Source organism: Poromitra crassiceps (assembly GCF_964638095.1).
Source record: "Poromitra crassiceps genome assembly, chromosome: 21".
NCBI lineage: Eukaryota > Metazoa > Chordata > Actinopteri > Beryciformes > Melamphaidae > Poromitra > Poromitra crassiceps.
In genome coordinates this window covers 6,052,391-6,077,682 of record NC_139638.1, presented here as the reverse complement: position 1 = coordinate 6,077,682, position 25,292 = coordinate 6,052,391, and the positions used below count along the sequence as shown (strand labels likewise).

The following is a 25,292-nucleotide window of genomic DNA, read 5'->3' as shown; positions in this document are numbered from 1 at the left end:
GCGAGTCCTAGCTTTCTACTTGTTGCTCCACAGGCAACGAGCCCCTAGAAGCCGCTCCCCCTCTCCCACTGCTCTTTCTCTCTTTTCACACTTCCAAAGGGGCAATCAACAACGTAAATAAACATTATTTCACTTTGAAATTGGTTTTATTTGACGAATGTCCGGTTTCGGAGTTCCTGTCTGCCCTTATCTGATCTGTTCAACTTGACAGAGTCGCTCACAGGCGCAGACGGCCGCGCAGGAAAATAGAACTCCAGGCTGAGCTGAGCGGCCCTGAGCGTCCGCGGAGCTGAGCTGAGCGGCGCGCTGCGCGCAATTCGGTGTGGACTGACAGATCTGATAACATGGTGTCCTAATGAAAACTGGCTGCGCACAAGGTCGCAAATGGTCGCGCTGCGCAGCTTACGTGCAGGAGACGCGTGCGGTGTGTTTTCACCGTAATGCTATGATCAGAGGAGAGACATTCTTCCATCCTCACTCTGGAAGAAAGTACTCGATTAAGAGTAGGATTTCGTGTAAAACTAAATTTGTTGTGTATCTATTGAAGTGTCCATGTGGGCTAGTATACATTGGAAAAACTATCAGAGTTGAAAACTCGCATTTCAGAACACAAGAGTAGCATTAGAAACAGAGATGTAAAGTCCTCTGTCGCCAGGCATTTTAATGAGTTTGGTCACGACGTGTGTTCCCTCAGGTTCCAGGGTATAGAACATGTCAGTCCACTGACAAGAGGGGGGGTGACAGAGACAAGGCCCTGTTACAAAGAGAGGCGTTTTGGATACATACCTTGCAGACAGAACACCCCAAGGGCTTGAATGAAGAACTTTTGCTAGGTTGTTTCCTTTAGGGAGTGCATTGGGTGGATGTGTTGTGGGTTTACACATGATGCTCTTGCACTGTAATGCAGTGTGGGAGCGTTATGTGTGGACCTGCAGTATCTCTATCCAATGCATTCACTTGTATGCACTTTATTATGTATTTTTCTAATTCTATTTTAATATTTTCTTACTTATTTTTGTTATTCAAATATGTTGACTTTCTATCTGTGCTTATATAACACAAGTGTGGCCATCCAGCCTCATTCTTTTCGTATGCAAAACATTGATGCATTCCTGCTGTGTAATATATACAGACATATCTATACAAGTGTACTGTTTAAATTGTACCTTATCTGTTTGTCGATATTCTCTGATGCTTTTGATATTGTATTTTTTGATATTTTATGGTGTGAGATATTTCCAGTATTTGATAATGTAATTGATTGTACTTCCGGTTTGACACTATTTATACGTCATGTCCGTCTACTGTCAGCACAATGCTGAGGAAGGCTTTCGCCGAAACGTCCATTGTCTGAAACTGCTGCTTGAAGGTATTAAAAAAAAAAAAAAAGGGAAAAATTTGGGCCGTTTGAAGCCCAATTTGGGCCGTTTGAAGCCAGATTTGGGCCGTTTGAAGCCCAATTTGGGTGGTTTGAAGCATGATTTGGGCCGTTTGAAGCCCGATTTGGGCCGTTTGAAGCCCAATTTGGGCCGAGTCCAATTTCACAGTGAGATGCACCCACATTAACCCTGAATAAAGTAATAAAACCACTAGTAAACCAGTAGGCGGCGCCTGGCCTGCTGTTCAGTGAGTGGCCTGACTGCGGGCACCAATTTTATTTATTTTTAATTTTTTTTGCAGGCCAGGCCAGGCCAGGCCACCAGGCATTTGCCCGACGTGCTCGATTATGCAGTCCGCGCCTGACCAGCGGTGCCTCAGGAGGTCCCTGAAGATCATCAAAGACACAAACCATCCCCACAACAGCCTGTTCTCCCTGTTACCCTCAGGGCGGAGATACAGGATCCCAAAAGCACGCACAAATCGCTTGAGGGACAGTTTCTTCCCGCAGTCCACGAGACTCCTTAACATACACAAATAGTGTAGTAGCTGTACTGTACCGTACTGTAGCTGCTACCATTATGTATGTCTAATGTTTAATTGTATGTTTAATTAGGTATATGCTATTTGCACCTGTATGTCAAATACGTCGAATTTAAAATGTTTAAGCACGTCTAAAGTATGCACATGACATGTGCACCTACAGTATGTGCAGTGAATATGCCACTGTCTCTGACTTGTCTTATTAGTCTAGTAGGAACGGGGGGTCCCCGAAAGATATATTTTTCTAACATAGATTTTTGTACTCCTCAAGGTGTCTAATAAACACATTTTGTTGTTACCCCGTTGAAATAGTGTCCCATGGGTCCGTTTGGCGGCCATCTTTGCGGGCATATTGCGATGTCTGATGAAAATGGATAAGGGTCATAACTTTTGAACTAGACGTCATACAGAGACAAATGACACCACTTTTCTGTATGATTTCTGCATGAGGAATGGATTGAGAGGGTTGTTTTAATGATTTTAACAGGTTTGGTATAGTAAAACTCAAAAACATTTGAAAAAAGTGTCTAATTTACTCTCAAAATCTTGCAAAAGAAATCTATCTAGATATTAGTCCATGGGCCAGAAGGGTTGGGAATAATGCTCATATTGATTTTTGGCAAGGTATACATCTCTAGAGTTAGAAAATATGTGAGAGCATTGCACCAATGGTAGCTAAATGTGTGTTATCACTCGATTTATAACACCATGCAAAACATAATAGTTGCGGGACTTTTAGGGACATTTGAGGCTAAGTTCATGCAAATCAAGTCTAAAAGCAACATATTTTGCCCAGAATTAGCCCAGGGCATGCTCTAACAATTGAGCCAGAGTGCCCGAGCCCGTGACCCCCGGGGTCACCATGGCGGCCAGATCCAATATGACCACTGTCCGAAAAATATTTTGGCTATAACTTTTGAAAGAGATGAGCTAGAAATACAGACTTGGTGTCTATCTTATGTTTTTTGACCATTAGAAAGGTGTTGGAATGCTTATCTTTACTAATGAAGATGTGTGTGGACCCCTAATCTGCATATTTCCAAGATGGCGACTACCTGAATATGAGTTTTTACCATAACTGTTGATGCTTTTAGTAAACTCGGTGTCCATTTTATGGTTTTTGAGTTTTAGAAACACATTGTAATACTCAGATTTATGATTGAATCTATCTATAGCACTCTACTTTGCATAGTAAATAGGCTACCAATATGGCCGCTAAACAATTTTTTTTTTACATACACTTTTGTAGTTGTAAGAATGAGTTACCATCAAACTGGTGGAAACAAACAATCTACAGTATTTATCTTACATATTTTATTGAAACAATTAGTGAGTAACACTAATTGCCGGGCGAGAGGGGGGCACCGGAATGCGATAGGATGTTTGGCTTAGCGGAGGGAAAACAGCATTCCAATTGATTTCCGCTCCAGGCATGGTCTCCAACTAATCACTTTCATGCAGAGCGTCGAGTTTCTCCAAAATATGATCCATCTTGCGATTCAGATGAGAAATCACACCATCCATCTTGCGATTCTGATCAGAAGTCATAACAGTCTGAGTACTCACGGCTCGGCCAACCTTGTTTAACATGTTCAACATGATGGGCAGCTTTGATGGGCAGCTTTGAGTGGCTCCCAACATTTTTATTTTCTGATAGACTAGGGCAACGCTCAATCCAAGAAGCAAATGTCCTGCTATCATAAATCCAAATAGATAAACATCTTCGATGTCCTCCACGGAGAGAACGGCCAGGCAGACAACCCGCCACTTCTCCCATGAGTCCATCACGTAGCCTGCAGAAAAAGTACCATCAGGGCAGATGGGTTCCCCCGAACCAGCGCTTCTCGTGGATTTTTTTTGTCAATTGCGTTGAGAGACCAGCTTATCAATTCCATAATTACTTCAGATAGTTTCGAAGAGACAGTGCAAGAGTAGCCGGTCAGGACGAGTGAGCAGGCAGTGGGAGGGAGAGATAGGGAGAGAGGGAGAAAAAAAGCAACCGCCTTCCTTGAGAGCTGAACTGCACATGAACATGACGTTAGCCGTCCAGGGTGCGTGCCACTCTGTGTCATCAGTTCCCTGAAGAAACGAACAACGATATGTGTTAGTAATTAATCGCTGTTAATGTTAACATTAATCATCAATCATCAGACGTAGCACCCCAACCTCCAGGCAACCACTACCCATGCTAAGAGCCCCTCTCCCGGCCATAGGCACCCAGCACAGCCACCTCCAGGCAGCCACTACCCATGCTAAGAGCCCCTCGCATGGGTAGTGGCTGCCTGGAGGTTGGGGTGGCTGCGTGTCTATGGCCGGGAGAGGGGCTCTTAGCATGGGCAGTGGCTGCCTGGAGGTTGGGGTGGCTGCTAGTTGTGGAACATCAGTTAATCCATAACATTTAACATGCAAAATGGCCCACCTGCACTTCATCCTCAGTCAGACATCTGCAGTTATTCTTCTTTCTTTTGGCAAATTGAATAGGCAATGTTTGCACCCAATATTCACCTTACAAAAACAGCAAAAATCTGCGACCTCCATGCTAACTATTTAACGCTAGCTCTTAACATTCAATTGTAGTCCTAGCTGTTTACAATTCTCTCCAGGCGCTGCAGCTGCTACGTCATGAAGGCAAGTCGATCTGATTGGTTGGCGTTGGCACGCCCAGACGGTGACAGACAGACGGTACATCCAATCACCTGCCAAGTAGCTTGAAAAAAGTGACCGCAGGGTAGCTTGGCCAAACCCAGATGGATGTAGGTTGTGAAACAAATGTGAACCAACCTACATCCATCTGGCAGCGTCAGGTTAGCCTGGACCTGGCTCCTTTGGTAAACTGAATGGGGACCAAGGTAAATAGTTTATTTGTTTTCTTGGTTTTAATAGTTTTAACATTGACTAATGACTATCCTCAAATAGGGACCATCCACTCAAGCCAAACCCCAGTTTACCTCTCCAGAGGAGATTTCCCCCCCCTGACCCGACTACTGTTAGAAGGTGTCATTTGATGCACCAGAGGTATTTTCCTTTCTTTTGAGTTTAATAAGTGTATAATGGTTTGAGAGTCATGACCTTGTTAATTTGTATTTTTGTTTCTTTATACAGGTTATCGCCCCTGCTGTTTTGCCTTAGTTATATTTAGCATTTAGTTGTTCTGCCCCGAGTGCCTGGCGTGGTTCACCTTTTGTCTAGTTTGTTACTTTTTGTTTCATTCATTACTTTTGGAAGTCAAGCCTGCTGTACACCACAGGTGGGTATTGAGGAGTGTGGCCGAGGTGGTGGGGATTGGCAGCGTAGGTGGCCCCTTCCCTAATCACTTGCATGTTCGAGTTAACTATGCACTAAATACTTTTGTTCACCTTTTTGCAGTGAGATTGCAGTGAGAGTGACCCAGACACAAACACGTGTGGTGTGCGTCGTCGTCAGCCTTTTAGCTAAGCCTCCCCTAGTCTCGGCGTCCTCATCAAACCCCCCCCGTCCTGTTGGTATAGTGGGCGACATAGCCTTTTAACACATTGAGTGCCAAGGACGTCTGTGGACGTCCTAAAAAAAAGTAACGAGGAGTGCCAAGGACGTCTGTGGACGTCCTAAAATCATAATTCATATTATTCCATAATTCTGCTGTTTAAGGTCGTACCTAGCCAGTGAGCATGAATCCCTTCAAGGGATCACACGGCGCCACCTTAAACATCGTCACAGGAGCTGCTCCACCCACCTCAGATCCTTTACTTTGTACAGGAGACAGCGGAGAAAGCCGTGATGAAAGTGGAAACCGATGCATGCTTTCTGCCAGAGCCGTATATATTGCTCTGTCTACAGCGAGAGTGGGCTCGGCTGCATCCGCGCTCACAACTGAGCTCTTATGCTTCTATCTATCTCCACACGATTTCCTAGAAAGCCAGCATCCGAAGCCGAACGGGCCAAGCCTTTTCGTTCAGTCGCGTTTGCCAGCGCGCATCATTTCCTTGATGGGCGCTGGGATCTGTCCGGGGCAAAAACGGAGTCGAGAAAGCAAACTCTGTGCGTGTGGGAGGAGCCCGCAGCTCAGAGGTGGAGAGGGGGGGGGGGGGGGGGGGGGGGGGGGAGAGGGGTGTGTGGCTGCACAGAAACCACACCACACGCCACCACATCAGAAAACACCAGCCAGAGTCAGTGAATGTGCTCGAAATTAGAGTGCAAAAGGTATTCATAAAAGGGACTATATCTTGGAAAGTAAAAAAAAACGACAGAAAACCCTTGAAAGTGCACTTTTTTGAGAGGCTGTAATTTCATAATGGAACTGTCTAGAAACAAAATTTCTTCTTTGGAAGAAGCAGGAGTGTTCAATGTTTCATTAAAGTCCAGCCCCGTTAATATAGCCATAATAGAAAAAATTCTATAGCTGTTTTCAACTGAATGGAAGTGAATCTGGCACAGGCTCCAGACAATTTTACTGAAGCGCTGTGGCACTCAATGTGTTAAGAGAAATTGTCTATTTTTTGACATTGTGAGATTTTAATATAGCTAAATCGTAATAAAGGAAGTATTTTATTGTAATTACAATTGCAATTACAAAATACCTAACCTATGTTCCCCCTTTACCACAGCTTCCAGTATTCCTTCTTACAGGCACATTTTACATAAATAAACATATTTGTGTGAGCTTGAAACCACATCTTATTGCCTCTTTACAACTGTACTTGTGTGCCTTATACAAAGTGTATTGCATTGAACTTTATTTCCTGGGGTGCAATTCCCTAGGTGGCGTAGTTGGTCATTCCAAGGTATCAAAGCTTCTTAGTAGGCCTGGTTACAAAAGGAAAAGGATAACATTTAGAATTTTAGACAGTTTACACTGATTTCGAGACATTTTAAATTCTTTTTCAGGATGGTTCCAATGTCATTCTGCTACTGCAGTTATTTTGGTAATGTAATGCAAAAGTAATAAGTAACGAGTTACTCTACACAGACAGTAATATTGTAAAGTAACATTACTTTCAAATGAAAGTAACTAGCAATATGTAGTATATTACATTTTGAAAGTAACTTGCATCACAGACACACTGGATAACGCGTGGAAGATTGTAGGCCATTTCAAACATTCCCCCCTGGGATATGCAGGGGTCTGGAAGATATCCAGGTTGATCTGAAGATGGACATCAAGCGCCTATAGCAGGATGTGCAGGTGAGATGGAACAGCAGCCTCTACATGCTGCACAGCGTCCTGGCGCAAAAGCAGGGTCTCAGTGTCTGTCTATGCAGCTGACCACAGCCTACCAGCCACACTGACAGTCAACCAGTGGATGTGAGCAAGGAGACTGCAACTGCAGCTGATGTAATCCCTGCCATAACAGGTCATTTGTATTTTTGTATTCTTTATACGTATATTTTGTATTGTTTTTTTATTATTATTTTTATATTGTTAGAAATAAACCATTCGTTCATTGATTAAATGGTAAATGGTAAATGGTCTGCATTTATATAGCGCTTTTATCCAAAGCGCTTTACAATGAGTAGATAGTCTACATTCACCCATTCATACACCAATGGCGGCAGGCTGCCACGCAGGGTGCCTACACACCATCGGGAGCAATTTGGGGTTAAGTGTCTTGCCCAAGGACACAACGACAGCAGCTGGGAGGGAGCGGGGATCGAACCGCCAACCCTTGCATCATTGGCCGACCCGCTCTACCTCCTGAGCTAAAGCCGTTGATTAGCCCTCAGACGTGTTCTTTCTCGGGAGGAAAGCACTGACCAGGGAATCAAGACCATGAAGAAAACACTCCTGGAGGCAGTGCAGAAATGCTTCGCTGATGTTGAAACCCAGCCACTCTACAGCATCGCTACTTTAGTGGATCCCAGATACAAAGATGGGCAAGTACAGTAAATGTACCTTTTGAATGCCATGATAATCTATTTTACTTTATAATGAATCATGGAAGTCACCACCAGACACCAGTATTAAATTAAATTTAGATTTAGTTCTGTTAATGGTTAGATAAGTTTTATTTATTTAAGTACATGTAAGTCAGTTGCCTGCTAGTCTCTCCCCAGACTAAAATATTATGTTGAATCGCTGCACTCTGCATACTACATAAATGAGTTTGTGCCAGTTCACAGCCACTGCTGGTTTTTGAAGGCGGGTTGAAATTGAGATTGACAGGTCGTAGCAGCGGTTCGAAAAATTCAAGATTCAAGATTCAAGATTTTTATTGTCACTCCATGGTACAAGTATCACGTGTGAAATTCTTGTGCTGTGGACTCCGTTTACAACATAGTACAAATATAACAGGGCATATGAGTGCAAAAACAACAAGAGACACAACAAGCAATAAGGCAGTATAGTGATAAGACAAGTCAGAGACAGTGGCATATTCACTGCACATAGGTGCAAATGTCATGTGCATACTTTAGACGTGCTTAAACATTTTAAATTCGGCGTATTTGACATACAGGTGCAAATAGCATATTCCTTATTAAACATACAATTAAACATTAGACATATGTAATGGTAGCAGCTACAGTACGGTACAGTACGGCTACTACACTATTTGTGTATGTTAAGGAGTCTCGTGGCCTGCGGGAAGAAACTGTTCCTCAAGCGATTTGTGCGTGCTTTTGGAACCCTGTATCTCCTCCCTGAGGGTAACAGGGAGAACAGGCTGTTGTGGGGATGGTTTGTGTCTTTGATGATCTTCAGGGACCTCCTGAGGCACCGCTGTTAATACAGTTCATGCAGTTCTGGCAACTCACATCCTGTTACGTGCTGGGCGCGCGTCTCACTCTCCGTAGCGCCCTGCGGTCCATGGTGGTACAGTTCCCGTACCAGGTGGTGAAGCAGCCAGTCAGCAGGCTTTCAATGGTGCCTCTGTAGAAGTCCCTAAGGATTTCTGGCCTTAGCCCAAATTTCTTCAGGCGCCTGAGTCCGTGTATTCGCTGTTGGGCCTTTTTGACAACAGTGGCGGTGTGACCGGCCCAAGTCAGGTCCTGGTGGATGTTGACTCCCAGGTACTTGAAGCTGTCCACCCTTTCCACCACTGTGCCGTGTGGCACCCCCCCCTCCTGTAGTCTACAATGATCTCCTTGGTCTTGGAGACGTTCAGAGAGAGGTGGTTGTCCTGGCACCATTGTTCCAGGGCCCCCACCTCCTCTCTGTAGGCCGTCTCGTCGCCCCCCCCCGAGATCAGCCCCACGACTGCTGTGTCGTCTGCAAACTTCACGATGGTGTTCGAAGTTTGAGTCGCCACGCAGTCGTGGGTGTAGAGGACCAGAAGGGGCTGGAGACGCACCCCTGGGGCGCTCCTATGCTGATGGTCAGTGGGGAGGAGGTGAGGTTGCCCATTCAAACCACCTGAATTATGGGTGGGAATGGGAGGGGGTGGGGGTGCTGAGGGGTGGGGGGGGGAGGGGAGGAGGGGAGGTGGTCGGGGGGAGGAGGGCAGTGGGGGGGGTGGGGGGGAGGAGAGGAGGAGGGGTGGTGGGGGGGAGGAGAGAGAGGGGGTGATGGGGGGGAGGAGAGGAGGAGGGGTGATGGGGGGGAGAGGTGGCTGAGGTGGGGGGGAGGGGGGGTGGTGGGGAGGAGAGGGGTAGGAGAGGAGGGGGGGAGGCGCTCTGGCAGAGGGGTCGAACCTGGCGTAGAACGCGTTGAGTTCGTCTGGCAGGGTGGGTGACGCGTTGGCGTTTTGCTGTCTTTCCCCTTTGAAGTCTGTGGCAGCATGGAGCCCTCTCCACAGGTGTCTGGGGTTGTTGGAGTCCAGTTTTGCCTCCAGCTGCCTTCCGTATTCTCTCCGCGCTTTTTTTATTGTAGCTCGGAGGGCGTATTTCGTCTGCTTGTATTGGTGGCCCTATGACTATGCTCGTGTCAAAATTGCACACAATTTTGCACTGCAATCTGTTGGGTTCCCAGCAACACAATCCCCAAGTTTGAAGTTGATTCGATGAACGCTTCTCGAGATAAACGGTTTCTGTTGCCAGTAGGTGGTGCAATGCCATGCACATTCAGCACTGCACCCAATCGGGTTCCCAGAAGCGTACTCCACAAGTTTAAAGTCAATCGGACGAATAGTTCTTGAGATAAACGCCTTTTTGTGTTGCCAGTAGGTGGCGAATTGCACAAATTTCAGCACTGCACTCTGTCAGGTCCCCAGGAGCGCACCCTCAAATTTTGAAGTCGATCGGACGAACGAGTTCTAGAGATTTACCACTTTTTGTGTTGCCAGTGGGTGGCACTATGACTGCAATATACGTGTTCAAATTGCACAAAATTCTGCACTACTACCCGTCGGATTCCTAGCAGTGCACTCCCCAAGTTTGAAGTCAATCCGATGAACGGTTCGCGAAGGACAGATAGACAATTATTTTTCCAGTTAGTGCAAATCAGACTTGTTGAATTGTTGCAAATATTGAATGTAAAAATACCACAATTTTATGTGACTGAATAGGCTATATACTCATAAGATACAGCCAAAACTCATTAAGAACTTTCCAGTTTTGCACCTCCCTCCTCTGTCCTGTGCTCCCTGTGGAGCCATAGAACATCACTGTTCCATAACTACTTGTCATGCTTTAATATCTATAAATACAGATGCAAGCTCTGCCCTTCTCATGTTAGGGCGCATCTGCAGCTGCCTTGTGGTTTGTCTCTTAAACTCCTTACACAAGCGTTTTTTTTAATCTCATGCGATTAATCCGCATGTCAATAATATCTTTTGAACTTATATCAGTCAATGCAACCGTGCATACCAACTGCGAAGCTTTGCTGACGTGTACACATCTGTTGCTGTGATTGACAGGTGGGTGAAAAGTCGCTTCACAATTTTGTGCTGTATATTCGCATCACTCTTGGTGTGTAATGGTCTTTAGTATGATGTCCATCCAAAGGTGGACAGAGCAGGGTTGGGTCCTTCTGCAGCTGCTGCTGGTGGCATCTGTCTCTGGGGCCGAGGAGCCAGTGTGTCGGCAGATAGGGGAGCCAGAGATCCCCCAGCTTTCAAAGAATGGGGACATTATTTTGGGTGGAATTTTCACTTTCCACAGCAGCTGGAAAGGCAGACAGGACTCCTACATGTACAGACCACCGCCACTGCAGTGCACAAGGTAAATTACCCTGTAGCAAGCTGCTTGACATAAGTAAGATAGAAGATTAGAAGCACTGGGTAGTTATACAAAATGGATTAGAAATGTTTGCTCATATAGTTTCACTTTTAATTGTGTTTCATTTCAAGGACATACTGGCTCTAACACAAACTATTTACAACTGTCTGGGGCAAGTTTGACTTTCAGAGAGTTCCAGGTTGCTCAGGCTATGCTCTTTACCATTGAGGAGATTAACAACAGCACAGACTTGCTGCCTGGCATCTTTCTGGGCTACAAGATCTATGATTCATGTGGCTCCATTGCAAGGGGAGTAACGGTGGCACTGGCCTTGGCTAATGGTAATGAGGATATATCCACAGCCTCCAAGGCACCCTGCACCAGACCGGCCCAAGTGCTGGCTATTATTGGAGACAGTTACTCCTCTCCTTCCATGGCTATATCCACTGTCATTAGACCCTTTCATATCCCAATGGTGGGTTGTTGTTTTTTTGTTGTTTTTTGCCACCATTTGATCTATTTATGTTGTGTTATTTTCTCGACAATACAGTAATTATTATACTGCAATATGTCTGACTGCTCACAGTAAAGGCAGTTTTAAGAGAATTGCTGCTAATGTGCTCTATGTTTTCCTGTGACATTGTTTTAGAATTTGCATCCTCATCTTGGGCACATCATTCCTTTCTACTCCCTAGATCAGCCACTGGGCCACCTGTGCTTGTCTCAGTGACAAAGTCCGGTACCCATCCTTCCTCAGAACAATACCCAGTGACTTATACCAGGCCAGAGGTCTGGCGCAGTTGGTCAAGCACTTTGGCTGGACTTGGGTCGGGGCAATTAGGAGCAATGACGCTTATGGCAATGACGGCATGGCCATATTCACTGAGACGGCCCAACAGCTGGGCATCTGTCTAGAGTACTCTGTATCCGTATTTAGAACAGATCCACCAGAAAAAATACAGGCAATAATTGACATTATCAAAGCTTCCACTTCTCAGGTGATTGTCGCTTTCCTTACTACCCAGGATTTTGAAATGCTAATACATGAGATGGCCTCCCACAACCTGACTGGGTACCAGTGGGTAGGCACTGAGGGCTGGATTGTTGATTCCTACACTGTAACTATGAATGGACACCAGATCCTGGATGGGACTATAGGTCTTACCCTCCCCAAGGCCCATGTCACAGGCATGAGGGATTTCATGTTGGATGTAAAGTCACTCAATTCATATAGTCATGAATTGTTCACAGAATTCTGGGAGACAATGTTTGATTGTAGGTTCAAACAGACGAAGGGCTCAGAAGGGAATCGGAGATACTGTACAGGGTCTGAAGATCTGTCTGGACAGCAAAACAGTTTCACTGATATGTCATCGATGCCCATCCTTAACAATGTCTATAAAGCAGTTTATGCTGTGGCTCACGCACTACATAGTGTTCTTGGCTGTAAAGAAAAATGTGGCAATAAGTTACAGCCAGATCCATTCACGGTGAGTTGAACACTGAAGGCTGAACGATACTGTAGTTCAAAATGATTTGCTTCACATCAACTCTCCTTTTTTTTTTACAGTATTTTTTTTATAAATTGTTGCATGTCCATCATTCTGCAGAGCTAATACAAGGTGGTTTACATTGAATGGAATAAAGTATAAAGGTAAAGTAATATCTATCTGCTTAGATTTTGCAGCACATAAAAAAGGTTCAGTTCAAGACAAAGGAGGGAGAGGATGTTTACTTTGATGAGAATGGAGACCCACCAGCAAAGGATGAAATCATAAACTGGCAGCCGGACAAAAATGGAAATGTGGAGTTTGTCACGGTTGGTCTTTACGACGGATCTTTACCTGCAGAAAAACAGCTCAATCTGCACAATAAATCCATAATTTGGGCACATAACTCAGAACAGGTTAATACCGTATGATCATTGCGGGATTATTGTATCGTAATGTCGATTTCATCAGAATTCCAAATGGTGACATGGAAACACAACAGCATTTATGAAAGTGTATTTTATATTGCTTTTTTGTTCATGCAGGTGCCTGTGTCAGTGTGCAGTGAGAGCTGTCCCCCAGGAAACCGTAAGGTCCTCCAGAAAGGAAAGCCGGTCTGCTGCTATGACTGTATACCATGTGCAGAGGGAGAAATCAGCAAGAGCACAGGTACTCTAGTATTACTTAAAGCAGGGGTTCCCAAATTTTCCCATGCCAAAGCTCCGCAAATAGGATTAGCCTTTCGTCGTGCCCCCCTATTGCAAGAAGAAATAAACGTGTTCACAATACTATTGAAAATGTCAAAAAATCACATCCATACAACCTCAGAATGTATTTCCTTAACTTTATTAATGTAATAACCTAATAATACACTTTACATTTCAAATATTTCCTCATTACTTCATAATTTTTTCGGGTTATAAGCAATGAATGTGATGACGTTTTGACTGGCAGGCAATTAGACAGATGGGCATGCGGCAAATCTGATTTGTATGTGGAAGGAAAGGATTCAATTATATTTGTTAATACTAGACTAAATGTGACCTGCTCCATCAAAATGAGTCGGATGTCGCGCTAATGTGTTTCCCTTTGAAACGTGATTTTATGAGGAAATGTTTACTTTGGCCGTTTTCGTGTTTTACCTGATTCTAGTAAAATGAAGCCTTGGCTGTCATTCTGTGTAAAGATTATTGTGAAATTTGAACGATAAATATAGTTTGTAAGCTCTTAAAGGAAGAGTGAGAATGTGAAAGTACACCACTCTCTGCCCTGCTCTCTGTGATTGCAGGCTGCCTGCAGCCTCGCATTCCTTTCTTGTTGCCAGATAAACAGGGTTAAGTACTTTTAAATGGTAGTGGGGTTCAGTGTCTTGCCCAAGGACACTTCGACATGCAGACTGGAGGAGCCGGGAATCGAACCACCGACCTCTTTTATCCAAAGCGATTAGTGGACGACCCGCTCTACCTCCTGAGCTACAGCCGCCCGTATAAATAAACTCTAATATATTTCTTGCATGCCCAATATTGCCCCGGAGGAGACTAGACGGATCCACATTAATTTATGGGGGAGATATTGAGGATATGAACCGCTACGTTGCAGAAAATACGTTATTTACAGTGTGTACTAAGTATGCTCCGTTTTCGCCCGTTTTGGCCAGTTCCAGGACTCTACTCGGACCTGAATATCTTCTATGGCGATCAGAATGAAACCAAAGTTCTCTGGGTGAGTAAAACGGTGCCGCGTCTATGTGCCGACAGGCCGCAATGCCGATAGCCCACCAGCAGAACCAGCTGAGCGAGGCGGCGTGCAGCGTGTCGGTGGACCAGCTGGAGCTAAGCCCTCCCAGCCCCCATGCCGAAACCTAACCTCCCCACACGCCAAAACTTAACCTCCCACCCTAAGCCTAAACCTAACCTCTCCCACCCCCCCACGCCTAAACCTAACCTCCCCCAGACCCTAACCCTAAACCTAACCTCTCCCACCCCCCACGCCTAAACCTAAGGTCGGCATTGTGGGTGGTCAGCATAGCGGGTGGACACCAGTAAAACATCATATTTTAAGCTGGAAATAGGGTCTGCGGTGTAAAAAAACGTAATTTTCCTTTAAGGGGTGCGCTGCCGGGAACACGAGGACCAGAAAACACTTGTGCTATAAAGAAATTTAATTTCCACCTAAATAAATATATGACACATAGTTTATTGATGTGCAATAGGTATTTTTTTATGTTTTCAAACGGGTTAAGACAGAGATAATTTCACCAACATTCAGTATTAAAAATGTAAAAAAAAAACATTAAAAGACAAAAAAGTGAAGTCCGGTCAGGCTACACAAGTAACCCAACTTTTCCCATTTTGCCCATATATATATATATATATATATATATATTAGGGCTGTCAATCGATTAAAATATTTAATCGCAAATTAATCGCACAATTTTTTTTCTGTTCTAAATCTACCTTAAACCGAGGTACCTCAAACATGGGACCTTTGTGCAAAGATGCACTGTTGTATTAATATGGGTAGTAGCTATTATCATTAGTATGGTTAAGTATTTGGCCATTGGTATATTGTTATTATTGCTAGTAGTTACTGGGAATACACATCTCTCAGGATGCTCTGTGTGAAATTAACCTGCTATCCAGGAGCAGCTGTGTGCCAGCTCTCTCTCCCCCTCTCGCTTTCTCTCTCGGTCTCTCTTTCCCACTCTCCGTTGGTCTCTCTCTGACTCCGGTCTGGTCGCCCTCCCGTCTTTCTCACTGTCTGCCTCTCTCTCTAGTCTCTCCCTCTCTCCGCCCCCCGCTCTCCGTCTGTCTGTGTGTGTGTGTGTGTCATGTGTGTGTCTCTCTCTCTCCCTGCAACGGTCTGATCGCGCTGACACGCTCTCTCTTTCTCTCCCTCACCCAAAATGCGGGACATCTTCTCAATTTTAAGCTGAAATTGCCATTATAACAATTTTCTTCCTCCTTTTCTGCTCACGGAGGTTTGTTTCTGCTTGATATCAACATTACTGCTTCCTGATTTCCAAAACTACGGCGCGGACCAAGGCTCAAACATCACAGAACGTGCATGCGTTAATCGCGGGGTTCCTCTGCCTTTCCGACATGCTGCCACTCCGAACGTTAACTTCCATTATTCGGACTGGCGGTCGTTCACCTTAGAAGCCGCAATGCCGACCTTAGGTTTAGGCGTGGGGGTGGGAGAGGTTAGGTTTTGGGTTAGGGTCTGGGGGAGGTTAGGTTTAGGCATGGGGGGAGGTTAGGTTTGGCGTGGGGGCTGGGAGAGCTTAGTGAAAAACGGGGAATATAGACCCCCTTTCTGAGTGCCGATATTTCGGAGTGGCAGAACGTCGGAGTGGCAGCACGTCGGAGTGGCAGCATGTAACCGTTAATCGCGCGTTAAAAAAATTAGTGGCGTTAATAGGAATTTGAGTTAACGCGCGATTAACGCGTTAACGCTGACAGCCCTAACATATATGTATATGTGTGTGTGTGTGTGTGTGTGTGTGTATATATATATTGTAGCGTTCCAGGTAATCCAGGTATTACCTGTAATGTGATGTGCAATAGAAGTGTCTAGATTGCAGCTAGGAACTAATGTGTGTGGGTGTGTTCCTAGGGGGAAGGGGGTATATAGGACCAGCGGCCGCGGGCCGGATGTCAGTCTAGTTCTGCGAGCGGGCTAGAGCGGGTGTCGTGTGTGGAGCTAGCTGAGAAGCTAGCTGCTAGGAGCTGAATGAGCCTGTCAATAAAGAACCTGTACCAACTACAACTCTCCGGTTCCTTGGCGTATTAGCGATACGCTACATTGGTGTCAGCAAGTGAAGCGGTAGCGCCTCTGATTCGGTCGAGAGGGGAGAGAGTGAGGAGGAACGGCGGAGGAAAAGTGGGAGATCAAAGGCTCGAGCGACCTAGCGGTAGCAAGCTAGCTGCGTGTGCTAGCTGCTACAGGGGCCACATGTGATGGTGCACGGTGAAGAATGGCCATTGGCGAATGGGAGAAAAGAGGAGCTGACGACGGGGATCAGCTCGGTGCTGGCGGGCATGGAAGCCCGCTTGATGCAGGAGATCAGACGGCTGTTGGAGGCGACGCCAGCCTGGGCAGAGGGGCTTATGGAGCTGCTACGAGAGGTCGCGCAGCACGGAGAGAAGCGGACGGAGGAGCCGCAAAGACTGTGTTGGACCTGTGGAGAACCGGGCCACGTGGCGAGGTGGTGCCGAGACGGTCCCGGGAGACGGACCGGGCATGCGGAGCAAAGGTACTGGGGACAGCAGGGCATGCGGTGGATCGGGACACATAGCTAGAGAGTGTCAAGAAGCTGTCGGGGACTGGAGAACAGCGGGAGAGGAGAGACGTGCAGGCGGCGGACAGGTGAGACTTTGTTGGACGTGCCGGTCGCCTGAGCATTTAGCTAGAGACTGCACTAAGAGTGTGAACGCAGGAAGAGACACACAGCCGGGGGAGCAGCCGGAGCAACAGGCAGAGGAGCAGCGGAGTAGCGGAGCAGTGGAGCAGCCTGAGCTACAAGCAGCGGAGCAACGGAGCAGTGCAGAGCCGGTTGTTCTGGGCAGGAGAGTGACGTTTGAGCCGGCCCAGGCTAGCTGCTCTGCATACCAGCCAGTAGTGGGGGAGATCACCATCAGCGACGAGACCATCAGGATAATGGGAATTGTGTTGAACAGCCAGAAGGAAGAGAGAGACGTCATCTGCAAAGCTGTTACAGTCGGGGGAGCGGCACTCGTGTCCCCGGGTGAGCGAGAGGGGCCAACGCCGGAGGAGCCGGCCCAACCAAGCCGCTACACACCCCCCACGGCTGCACTGCAGAAAGCCGAGGTGGAGATCGACGCCGATGGTGTTCGCCCTGCTGGCCTCAACACGCCGCCCCCTGGGGGAGCGGGACGGGAGGACGAGCGAGTGCAAGAGGTGGAGCCCACAGACGAGGACAGGGTCATCTGGGATGTCGACGCGGGTGAGTGGATAAGCAGACAGAAGGAGGACGCGGATATCGGTCCGGTGTTGGCGTGGGTAGTGGCCGGACGCCGGCCCCCTGTGGAGGAGATTCACAAGTGTTCCGGTGCCACGAGAGGACTGTGGAACATGTTTTCGGACCTGCATCTGAGGGGAGATGGGGTTTTGGTGAGAAAGGGGCACGGGAAAAGCGGGACACAGTGGGTTGTACCTAGTTGCCTGCGAGAATTGGCACTGAGGGTGGCGCACGAGGGCCCTGGATTCAGTGATTTTGGGCCTGAAGAGACACTTAGCCGCCTCCGTAGAGTTTACTACTGGGGCAAACAAAAGGAGGACGTGCGGAGATACTGCAGTGCGTGTGAGGACTGTAGAGCACAGAAAAGGGACCGAAAAGAGTCACCTTGCGAAGGACTAACCCCACTGGGGGTTGAGAAGGACTAGAGTGCTTCAGGTGGGACAGAAGCTTTGAAAGGGGGGATGGAAATGAGTATAAAGAAAAGAGGTAAAACGAAATAAGGTAAATGTTGGGGGTATTGGGAATTGGAATGTGTGTAAAGAGAAAAGAGGGAATGTAAATGTTGGGGCTTGTGTTAATTGAAAATGTTGGTGAAAAGGGTGCTAATGGGAAGTAACTAAATGATGGTGGAAGTGAATGCAAAATTAAGTGGTGTTAAAGAAGAGGGCTATTGGAATGGGAATGTTAACTGAAATGTGGGGTGAATTTAAAGGAATGGGAAAAGAGGGAAGAAATGAAAAGAAATGCAAATGGTGGTGGTGGAACGAAAATTAAGAAGTGGTAAAAAGATAAGAGACTATGTGGGGAAATTGATGTGGTGATGGAAAAATGTTGTGGGGTGTTGTGTTTTGGTACAGGGGGATATGTGTGGGTTGTGGGTGTCAACGTGGGCATTGACCTATTGTTGGGCGGGGAGTATGTAGCGTTCCAGGTAATCCAGGTATTACCTGTAATGTGATGTGCAATAGAAGTGTCTAGATTGCAGCTAGGAACTAATGTGTGTGGGTGTGTTCCTAGGGGGAAGGGGGTATATAGGACCAGCGGCCGCGGGCCGGATGTCAGTCTAGTTCTGCGAGCGGGCTAGAGCGGGTGTCGTGTGTGGAGCTAGCTGAGAAGCTAGCTGCTAGGAGCTGAATGAGCCTGTCAATAAAGAACCTGTACCAACTACAACTCTCCGGTTCCTTGGCGTATTAGCGATACGCTACAATATATATGTGTGTGTATATATATATATATATTATTATTTTTTATTATTTTTTTTCTAAATTCATGGCGGGCCACTTAAAAACGGGCAGCGGGCCGCAGTTGGCCCGCGGGCCGTAGTTTGGCCACCCCTGCCCTAAAACTATCACGTAAATGCATCACTCTCCCGGCTGGGGACGCTTTCTATTGTGGACTAGAGGGGAAAAAGGCTGTTTACAGCCATCCACCGAACATACCATGCAGGCTGCTTCATTGCATAATCCACATCAATCGTTTTCAGCGTGTAGCAACGAGCTAGCGACTAGCGCTGCTGTTCTTATTGTTTCAAAGGCAGCGGCACAGGCATTTGAGCTCGCCAGATTCGACACGTACAGCAGCAGAGGCATACAGATTCGACACGAGGGGCATGGAAAGGAAATCCAAATATGGTTGCAGCCGCAGTCAGAGTGGGTCGGAGCCAATGCAGAGCTTGCAGGGAGCGGAATGGGATTTCAATCCGGCACCGACTGAAATGAGAGAGCTAAGAGCCAATGAGACAGCTAAGTCCACCATGCTGCTTCCACCCAATCAGACTAATGTGTAACTAAACTTTGAGCAACGTGCTGTCATCGTGAAGAGAGAGATGTTTCAAGTTTCAAGTTTATTTGGATCCCCATTAGTCAACAGCAATGCTGCAGCTATTCTTCCTGGGGTCCACAAAATAGACAGTAACAAACATACAACTTACATAATAGGCGTACAACATACGTACCTACAAAATTAAAATACCACAAGACAAGCTTCTGATCAATAAATCACACTAAATATATAATTTTGCACTTTTCAGACATAGTCCACGTTCTTATTCAATTTATCCAACTACCACTATGAAATATATACATAATTACACCCATACATAGCCATTTACATACACACCATACATGTACTGTATCAAATGACCTCATTTTCCATACTTTCCTAATGAGTGTCAATTTCTCTAGTTGAAAGGTGTTGTTTTACCAAGATTTTGAACACTCATCTGTGTAGTATCTATTTTTGGAATAGATCCGCCCACCCCTACAGATGAGCAGTGCCAGTGTACTGTCATGTCAGCTGTGTGGACTTATTTTAAGATCAAGGAAAGCAGCCGGGTGCAAGTTAATAGAATGTGAGTGTTTTGAGCGTTGGAAACTTCAACACTGATAGACCAGAACTGCACATCCAAAGCGTCAAGGCCGCGCCCCTTTTTGGGGGATAGAAAGAATGAATAGCGTTGTTGTGATGGTATTTTTGCCGTGTTTTTAGCTAGCATAGACAAAATACCAATTCATTAATTTCGGGTTCAAGTGTTTTTTTGGTTTGATAAACATGTCTACTAATTATTTTGCGACCTTGCCCGAACCTGAACGGTCGAGATATATGAATAAATTAAGGTTGACTGGACTGTCGTCATGTCCGTTCAGCCTGAGTCAAAGAGGATTTCCGCATTCCCCCAAAAAGGGGCGCGGTGCAGTGCGATGACGCGTTGCAGTTCTGGTCTATACTACGCCTGATACGAGGTCGCTGTATCACACAATATTTTTTTACGTAACAGAGAGGGAGAGAGGGGACAGATCCGCTCCGACAAGAAACAGGTGAGCGACAACAAAACACACCGGGAGCCGCAGTCAAACCAGCAGCACAACATGCCACAATATCACGACCTATACGTTTTCCATTCCCATCTAGAAGCCAAGTCAAATCTACGCACGTTCTGCATAACAAAGCGGCAGATTAATGCTAGGCAAAATAAACGGCAACGTATTAGCCTATCAACACTCACCAACTTGCCCCAGCAGCGATAACTTTAGTTGTCCTCTCCTGCTGATGTTTTAGTCCTTATAATTTATCTCAAAAGTCCAAATCTTCCTTGAAAACGCCAAATAAAACTAGATTAGCACATGTGCCACTTGTTCCAAGCTGTGCTCCACCCCTTCACACAACACAAAGTAGGGCAGAGGGACAGTTGGAAGTTGGAACAAGGGATGCTTGTAACACCTTGAATTCCTCCAAACAAATGGCAAAGGCGAAGAGTTTTTTTTGGGTACAAAATAATGTTCAATAATGTTTTATTCACAAAATAATGTGCAATGTAGCTGTCATGGTATGACTCCTTTCTATACATAGCTATCTGGTTGTCATGTAGTTTTACTGAACCATCTATCTCCCTAGAAGAAGTGCAAATACCTTGAAGCCCACCCTTATGGCCCTTTAGGCAATGATTTGGGTGTAGCCTACCCAGAGTTTGTTAATATTGGAGATACGGCACTGCAGGCTCTGCCACTTGTAAGAAATGGTACTAGCAGTTCTCCTAAATGGTCACCTCTCCCGTGAAGTGTTGTGCGAGAGAGATCCTGGTGACCCGGGGTTAGTGCTGACCTAGCAAGCTAACTTGAACTCCACACAAACCGCACACATATAAACACAAAGCTGCTCCTTGTTAGCTCAATATTAGTCTCGGTTTCCAGACGTTTGGTGAGCGGCGCCAACAGCGCCACCTAACCACCAAACATCTGGGAATTTCATTGTCAAAATCTGTCTCTTCGAGCCCGGCGAGAACGGCCGGCAGCAGGCACGCCTACATTTATTATTCAAATTTTATTTGGTAGCGGCAATGCAATGTTTCATAGTTCCAATATAGAGCAAGACACTGATGTGCTGCAAAGAGAGTTTATACCTGTTGTTTATTTTACAATAATTGTTCCTACCCGGAAGTGGTCCGCTTGCTACTGTGAAGTCATCAGCAGGCTCTGTAAAGTTAGCCTCGGCAGTCGGGCTTATCGCTGGGGGAAAGACCTCTAGCCGCCGGGGCCGGATGAAACACATCCTATTAACAGGTTATGTTTGTTTCTAAGTGATTAATATGTTTCTCCGCAAACGCGGCGATGTTTTTCGATACACCGGTTCTGCATGAGCGTCACTGCCCCCAGAAAGCAGGCCCGCCCACAACACTCATGCTTGGTTCTCCGATGCAAGGCTTCCAACAGCACCACCTAACGTTATGAAAAGATTTAAATAACAATATTCTCAGTCTTAAGGTAGTGAAACGGATTAAGACTGAGAGCTGAGTCTAGCTCAATATTGTTGTAACTAAGATATTCGATTTAAAAAATAAATTTTCCAACCTCAGATTTAGCTACTACATCAACGAACTTCACATGTAGCTTTAGCTAACATCCCTGCTAACATGAGTTGCCAAATCTTGCGAGAGTGTGTTGCTAAGACAGACAGGTCTTGAACAAATCAGATTTTCTCCTAATCTGTCTGAAAAATGCCATTTTAGTGTCAGAATGTTCAAAAGATATGTGGCTTAGGAAAATGGGCAGAATATTTACTTTGATGACTATGTGGGTGAAAGAATCTGTCATAATCTGAGATCATGTTCACTCCTCCTATTGACTCCAATAGACTCAAGTCCTGCTGCAAGTCTCCTAAGTGGGCGTGGCCATGGAAAACCATAGGCAACCCCCACGTGACACAAATACAGGAAGTGACTCAAAGATGGGGTGTCTCGCTTTGATATCCCATTGTCTCTGGTGTACCTCAACATCATGGCTAACCGTTAGCCTAAACCACCCACATCCCCACAGCCACTCCCCTTATCCACCCCTTGATCCCCAGCTCCCTACGACCTTCCTATCTCTAGCGACGGTCCCTTTTCCGTAGCCCCATCCCCTTTCCTGACCACGCCCCCTCCCACTTGATGACCTACTTCCTGACTTTGGCATCTTCTGACTCCGGCCTGGCCTGCTGCCACCGCCGTGGGAAAATAAGGGAGCTACTCAGGAAATGTAATATCTGTTTTAATTTTAACTTGTAGATTCCATCACCTGTGAGCGATGCCATCCTGAATTCTGGTCAAATGAGAAAAGAGATGACTGTGAAAAGAAGGACACCGAGTTTCTATCATATGAAGAGATTATGGGGGCACTGCTCGCAGCGGCGTCCCTGTTAGGAACTTGCATGACTGCAATGGTGGCTTTCATCTTCTTCAGATACAGGAACAGCCCCATAGTCAAGGCCAACAACTCTGAGCTGAGCTTCCTGCTGCTCTTCTCCCTGGCTCTGTGTTTCCTGTGTTCTCTGACCTTCATCGGCCGGCCCTCTGAGTGGTCCTGCATGCTGCGACACACAGCATTTGGGATCACCTTTGTCCTCTGCATGTCTTGTGTTCTGGGGAAAACTATAGTGGTGTTACTGGCCTTCAGGGCTACACTTCCAGGGAGTAATATCATGAAATGGTTCGGCCCTGCTCAGCAGAGACTCAGTGTTCTGGCTTTCACTCTCATACAGGTCCTGATTTGCATACTTTGGCTAACTATCTCTCCTCCTTTTCCTTTCAAGAATTTTACACTCTTTAAAGACAAAATCATCTTAGAATGTGCATTAGGCTCAGCTGTAGGCTTCTGGGCTGTGTTGGGGTATATAGGAGTCCTGGCTATGTTATGTTTCTTTCTAGCTTTTTTGGCTCGGAGCCTGCCTGATAATTTCAATGAAGGCAAATTTATCACCTTCAGCATGCTGATATTCTGTGCTGTCTGGATCACCTTTATCCCTGCGTATGTCAGCTCTCCAGGGAAGTTCAGTGTTGCTGTGGAGATATTTGCTATTCTGGCCTCCAGTTTTGCACTGCTAATATGTATTTTTATTCCAAAATGTTACATAATCTTATTGAAGCCAGAAAAGAATACAAAAAAGAACATGATGGGTAAAATGCCATCAAAATCATGAGTGAATATAATAGGCATAGTAGAATAACAAGAACTTGTTTCATTAAAAACACATTTCATTCATGAATGCAATAGGGTACTCTTTCTTGTTGATAACTATCAGTATTTTTGTATCTTTGAATATGTGCTAAAAAAAAAAAAAAAAAAAAAAGGTACTCTTATAATTAAACTGTGGTTGCGCTGTCATTGACATTAAACCAAATAATGTATACAGTATATTACGTGTTGTTGTTGAGGTTCATTTCTTACACTTCTTGCAACCCCATGTACGGAAGCCGAGAACGGCCATGTGTTTGTTTATTATTTTTATGACCGTAAAAAAAAGTTATCTCGAGATGACAAAATCCGTTTTCTCGTGATAACAACTTATTATTTCGTTATCTCGAGATAACATTTTTCCCCCCCATTATGCTTGGGAAGCCTGTGCACTCTTTCAGCACCATGCAGTTGTCCAGGTAGTGTTGATTAGGGGCAATCACCAGCTAACTAGTATTAATATGAGTGTTCTTCCCGCACCTGTTATGTTTTGATCTAAAGATGGGGCGGCTGTGGCTCAGGAGGTAGAGCAGGTCGACCACTAATCAGAAGGTTGGTGGTTCGATCCCCAGCTCCTCCAGTCCGCATGTCGAAGTGTCCTTATAGGCAAGACACTGAACCTCAAATTGCTCCCGATGGCTGTGCCAGCATCCTGCGTGACAGCTGGCCGCCTTCGGTGTGTGAATGGGTGAATGTAGGCACAGGTAAATTGACTTCAGAAACTTGAAAAATGAATGGATTCTACCTCTCTCCATGTGGCCATACAGCATTGCGTAATGCTGTGATATGCGTAATGACACACTGGCACTGATATTAATAAGCAGATAAGTCCGATTTTAGTCATTCATCAGTCATCATCATGTGTTTATGTCCAAACCATGTTAATGCAATAAAATGGACATCATCAGAGATAGGCTATAGAAAATAGCCTGGTGGCGAGTGTGTGCGTAAAAACAAGCAAGAATTGAAGATGTTTATGCCATGAAATACTGTTCGTTCCTACTGTTCATCATGTAATTAGGCTACTTATTTATGCCATTTTGCTTCTGTAACAACTCCATAGCAAATGACCAAACTAATGCCTGAAAACGACATACTTTAGATCAAAACATAACAGGCACAGGAAGAACACTCATCCTAACACTAGTTAGTTGGTGATTGCCCCTAATCAACACTACCTGGACAGCTCCATGGTGCTGAAAGAGTGCACAGGCTTCCCAAGCATAATGGGGGGGGGGAAGTTATCTCGAGATAACATAATGAGTCGTTATCACGAGAAAACGGATTTTGTTATCTCGAGATAACGAAATAATAAGTCGTTATCTCGAGATATAGATATGTCGCTGTTGTGCCAGGACCTCGAATGTCCCTTTTTTCACTTTTTTACTTTATGTCATAAATCAGTGCCATTGGTCACCCTCCACGTCTCTGTGTGGTTTTTAACAAATGCAACCAATGGAAAAGCATTAAAACGAGCTTGTGAGTAAATATCGTAACGCCATTCGCCCTAAATCTGTCAGTCAAACCTCGAAATTCGTCCCCTACCTCCATCTGTACCCCCCCACGCAGGACATTACACCTAAAAAAGTCACACGGCAGACATGCTGTGTATTTCTGATATCGTTTTGTTTAATCCTGGCTTCCTCTGATGTGAATAGATCAATAAAATGTTTTCCAGTTATTCCTAGGCTGCAAACTTGTTTTAACATGCAAATCGGAGTGTTTTCTGACGAGAATAAAGTAACGTTAACGCTACGTTATGTCAGACTATTCTCACCCCATGCGAAAGCCCCCGCATCGGCCATGATGAGAGGCGAGGGGCACGCTGTTGCTCCTGCGCGCGCC

At 45.7% G+C, this 25,292-nt stretch overlaps 1 protein-coding gene across 1 annotated transcript; it reads left to right on the top strand.

The window, feature by feature from the left end:
* Positions 1-7,666: 7,666 nt before the first annotated feature.
* On the top strand, positions 7,667-23,412 carry LOC310795223 (extracellular calcium-sensing receptor-like; the record flags this gene model as incomplete). The annotated part of the gene is made up of 7 exons (XM_083657286.1): positions 7,667-7,770; positions 10,777-10,992; positions 11,179-11,464; positions 11,685-12,200; positions 12,677-12,895; positions 13,025-13,148; positions 22,502-23,412. The coding sequence occupies 7 exons, from the start codon at positions 7,667-7,669 to the stop codon at positions 23,410-23,412; spliced, it is 2,376 nt and encodes a 791-aa protein (XP_083513412.1).
* Positions 23,413-25,292: the final 1,880 nt, after the last annotated feature.